At 37.4% G+C, this 5,321-nt stretch overlaps 1 protein-coding gene across 1 annotated transcript in view; it reads right to left on the reverse strand.

Annotated features, from left to right (window-relative positions):
* Nucleotides 1-5,321, reverse strand: part of GRIP1 (glutamate receptor interacting protein 1) — a 626,604-nt gene that overhangs the window by 70,825 nt on the left and 550,458 nt on the right. The window contains exon 13 of the mRNA XM_023520629.1: nucleotides 513-593. Within this exon, the coding sequence (XP_023376397.1) occupies nucleotides 513-593 (81 nt within the window). The remainder of the gene's footprint in view (nucleotides 1-512; nucleotides 594-5,321) is intronic.

Genomic DNA, 5,321 nt, shown 5'->3' on the forward strand with positions numbered 1-5,321 from the left:
AGTTTATGGATATTAAAAGCACAAAAACCTCGATTTCCATTCTATAAAGCTCTGTTGGGGCTGAAATTTTCAAAGCTGTTTTACCAGAACAGTTCGAAATCTAGAGCCCGACGAAAGGAGGAATTAAACACATTTGTATGTTCTGCTTTTCTTTTTGGTTTGGTTACACAGACACCTTTGTACCATGGAGGAATTCAGGAAGTTATTAAAATAAAGACATTGTTTTAGTCTTGCAAAACAATGTTTTTTTTTAATATAACCCTATATTTTATATATATCTTTATTTCCATCTTACAGATGAAGAAACAAGATCAGAGCGTGTTTAGGTAACTTGCCCCATTCACACAACTAGTAAATGCTGGAGGTGAGATTGTCTCCAAATTTTTATGTCATTCCATAGAAACTTGGCAACGATACTTAAAACATCTGCTATACCTATAAACCATTTGACAGTACAATTTTCTAATGTAGTTTTTAAATTCTACATTTTATAAGAAATCGCTTCTACTTACAACTTATGGTTATTCCAAGTTCCACATTATGCTTCTTGGGGAGCTTTACATGAAATGTTCCACTACTTGGGATGACAGACTCTGGAATTTCAAAACAAAAAAGAGTATGTTTATAGAAAATAAGGAAGAATGGAGCACCAATTAATGACAATGCATCAGGAAAACATGTATCATAAGCATCCGTAGTTAAAACTGTAGAAACCGAAGTAAAGTAAACGCCTGTAAAATCCTGATAAACTAAGCTCTTGGTGAAGAATACATGTCTTATCCACAGCTACTGTGCATAATTCACAGCAACAGCTGAGTTCAGTATTTCTTAACTGTCATTTAGGCAACACACGCGTCAGATTTACCTGGGATGGCAGTTAAAAATTTAGATTCCTGAATCATCCCAGATCTATGGGATCAAAATCTCTGAAGATGGAGCCTAGAAATCTGCATTTTAAACATGTTCTCCAGGCGATTCTTAGGCATAGTAAAATTTAAGAACCATAGGCCTCATTATATCCTTCCCCCGCCCCAACCATATTTTCTCAGAATTTACTATTCGGCAATTTTTTCTTCAACTGTTGTTTGAAGGTACTAGGAGAAATAGATTTTAGGAAAGATTTCAGTTTGGTGCGATGGTTGTTGATTTGGGGAAAAGAGGAGGGAGGTGCCTTAATCTGTAATGTAAACAGCGAAAAGTACACTTAAAAAGGTAGATGCAAGACTGATAATCAAAACATTTCAGGACCAGGATGGTACTGCCCACAACCACACAGATGGGATGCTCACTATGGTTGGGAACACAGGGGACCTGGTGGCCCCAAGTGCACCAAGGATGACCTTTTAGTTTCTGGATCATGGGGAGCTCCAGAAGGTTCCAGAGAGCAGCAGGAGGAGAGGGGACACTGGGACAGAGTGAAGGTGGGCTCAGATATTGGCCAACCAGTATAGAAGTAGGAACTAAGCTGATTTTTACCAGGGCCTGATTATTATTTTAGAAGGGAAGGAACTGCTACATATTCTTAAGTATACTCTACTTAAAATTCCTTTAACAGTCTGGGACTCCTCGAATTAGAGATAAGGTAAAATAGAAATAGCCTCTGAAGAGATAATATCTATTCACCCTAAACTGCTAATGACTATAATCCTTTCTTGAAGGTTTTGGGAGGGTTTGGGAAGGCACTGCAAGAAGCAAGGGAAACATAAGTATAAAGGGGGGACCACGGGATGGCTTTTACCACTAGGTTTTGCTCAAAGCCAGCTCCCCAACCTGCACATAGAGAATGAACTACAGTGGCTGTGATGTGGTAGAACTATTAGGCCCTCAGGCCCCAGAGTACAGATTGTTAACCACACATTTAACTTTTTGAGTCTCTGCAAAGCAGGGTGAACGTTAGAATGGTCTCATGGCAACAGAGTTACAGTACTCCTTTCCTTGTTCTGCCTTCACTTGCTCTTCCTAACCTTTTGTACTTTCACATGAGAAATTTAAGCAGTAAATCTTTCGCAAGACCCGAATCTGATCTTCCAATTCTGTAGATTCTCCATTGACAGTTAAACTAGAAAACACAATAAAAACTTGATTTTATTGGGCCCTTCACCTGTAATGCCACTTGTAAATAAAGGATCCCTAAGACTTTTAGAACTCTACCTGTAAAAAAGGATTCCAGTTTTTACTCCAGGGGAGAGTGAGGGAATCTGTTGCCTTCTCTAACTTCCTCCCACTCTCCTTAACTTTCCAACCCTGTCAGGTGTGGCTAAGTGAGGGTCACAGACTGTGTGAGCTGATACCTTTGGGTTCGCTGTTGTTCTCAACTAACACTTTGATGTGCCAGGAAGGACCCACGTTTGTTCGTTCGTTCATTCATTTATTCATTCATTCATTTGTTCATTCATTCATTAAGAATTTGTACCCTCCTCATTTCCCAATAGGACTTGAGCTAGATAAAATTATTTATTTCTCCCAGCAAATTTTTAAAAGTCTGGCAAATTTTGATATATTGAGGCAGAAAAAAGAAATGAGGTAAGTAAAAAACACATAGTTGTGCTTCATTTCCTTACTTCAGGTGCCATGAGTATCACGAATATTTACTTCCAAAATATTTCTCAAATCCATGCCTTTCCTCTATATTTTTCCTGAGTCCTCTTCATTCCCTATTCCAATAATAGAAGGCTAATTGCCACCTTCATCCCTCTCCTAAAATGACAGTTTAATCTGGAATGACTAGGGGCAGAGAGCATTTGGAAATGGCCACAGTTTTGCTACTCGCCAGTGTGTAGAGAGAAGGGAGACAGAGACAAGTGTATGTGGGGAGAGCATGTGAAGTCCTGTAGAGAGGCTGTACTTGGCTTGACAGTCCTTGATGCCTGGTCCTAGCACGTCCTGGGGCTGCTTACATGTCCTGTCCTCGAGGACAACAAGCAAACACCTGTGTGCTTCCAGTAAATGCCTCTTCTCCGTCTAAACTTCTTGGGTGCATGTCTGCTGCTTGCGACTGAAAGATCTCTGATGAACACATTGATCCAGTAAAGGAAATGGGATGGAGCTAAGCAGAAAGCCCCCACATTAACGTTCATGGGTGTTAGCAGGAATAAATATTCGATTACTCAAATAAAGCATGCAAGTAAAAGCATAAGAAGCTTTAGAGGAACAGACGGCTTCCCTACTTATGGAACCCATTTCATGTATGTTTTAATGTTGCCCATTTTAAGAAAAAGTTTGCTGCGAAAGGGGAAGAGAGCATATACATATGCTACATATGCATACCTGTATCCATGTAAGTATATGACGTCTTGTCCATGATGCTATGCTTATACAAATGAGGTCTCTGAATCATAAAGGCCAGGAAACACTGATCTAGAATAGTTACTATGGCAACATTTCGCTTTTATAAATTTTTAATGCAGGGAACCTTGACCAAGATTAACATGGTTAATGACACTGGCAGAGATATGATCATTTTCTAGAAAACAGTAATGGATCACTTTTGACTATATAAGATTTGAAATATTTATAATGATGAACAAATATCAACAAATAAATCTCTTTGATCAAGCTGTAGCTTCATTTTAATCTTTAAATGCCAACATGATTTATTTTATGTTTGGTAATTTTCTTCCCTCTACAATTATTTGGTAGTTAAAGCAAAGGCACATTTAATTTGGAGTTTCTTAAAGAAATACTAGTAAAGAGAAAAAGATCTAATATTTGGAGAAACAATAGGTTTAGAATAAGTAAACAGAATGTTTATTTTTTAGACTCCCCAGTGATTATTTTGTGCTTCTCTGGTTTTGCTTTATCTTTGTTAATACTATAATTAAAAACACATTTGGGTGAACAAAGAATCCCTTCTTTCCAACTGGTCTGCTTTTCCTGCCCAAAGCCTTCGTTGTTGGCACAGTAAGATAACCACCACATCACAATTCATCAACCTGGACACCCTTGTGAGATTTGAAAAAAATTAATGGATTCTAAGGGGGATGAATGTAAATGTTTAATTCCCATCCACTCAGAGAAAACACTGGGGGCTCTAGTAACGACGACAAACATCATTTAATAGGACTTTCACTGGGACGTCTTTCTAGAATAAAGCTGTTATTTCCTTTAACAAAATAACTTAAGACTCTAAAGTAGAAACTTCAAGTGTTCATGATATTTTAGATTGGTATTTAAAAGACAGTATTGAAAAAAACCAAAATGTAAATTGCGCTAATGTTGTGATTATAGCTTTATAAAATTATATGTATGGTAAGGATGGTAAAGCAATACAAAAAATTCTATAATTAATGTTACTATAATGTTGTCTGTATAGTAGCACCCATTTAAAGAGATAGATTTAAAGCAAAAGTGTATTCACAGTCAAGCTCTTTAACCACTCTTAGGTCACTTAAAATGTTTATAAAATAGAGACAGGTTATCTCTAATACCCAATAGCTCAAGAATTAATATATGAGTATAATATATTTCTGAGGAAGAATTTTGGAAGCAAATGGCTCACATCCAGACATTTAGGAGTGAATCGAGAAGGACAGGGCAATCTTGAACTAGCTCATGTCCAGAGATTTCCTATTAATGTTCCAAGTTCTCAAATGACATCTTGGGGAGTTGAAAAGAATAATGAAGGTTTAGAACAGCTAATGGGGTGATCAGTGAGAAAACCAACTAGATTCATGCAAAGGGATTTTCAAGCTGGATGGTACACCAGGCAGAATCTGGAAGCTCTAAGTTCAGAGCAGCATCGACCTGTTTTTTTGTTTTTTGTTTTTTTGTCAAGAACCCTCAGTTGCCAAGGGCTAAGAGCAGAGACAGCAGATGATTAAATTGAGCCAGAGATTGAGACTGAGATTTCTAACAGTTTCTAATAGATTCCAGTAGATTGGTAATGACTGACAAGAGTGTTTCACTGAGGATTCTGATGCTGTGTCTGGGCTCAGCAGGAGGATACTAGCATCAACTAGTGATGTCTGTCAAGAGCAAGGGAGGGAGGAATGATAGGATAGAAGCATATTTTTTTCTGGCCCTCTTCTACACCATTTCTATCTATTAGAAATGAGTTATTTCTGGAATAATAGAGGGCAGGGGGAGATGGCCTTAGGTCCCTCTTTCTCGTCCCTTATTCAAGCAAGCTTGGAACAATGTGGGTTTAATAGACATCGTTTCCATTTTTTAGGAGCTTCTACCTAAGATACTAAAGTATTTAATCAACAAATACATAAAACATATGTAGACATTAAGTACAGATTAAACAATAAATAAATATTGAGGATACATATAGAATAAAAATGCATTTTGTAGCACAAGTAAATACTTAGATATTGTTT

This window comes from Pteropus vampyrus, unplaced genomic scaffold, assembly GCF_000151845.1.
Source record: "Pteropus vampyrus isolate Shadow unplaced genomic scaffold, Pvam_2.0 Scaffold9, whole genome shotgun sequence".
Lineage (NCBI taxonomy): Eukaryota > Metazoa > Chordata > Mammalia > Chiroptera > Pteropodidae > Pteropus > Pteropus vampyrus.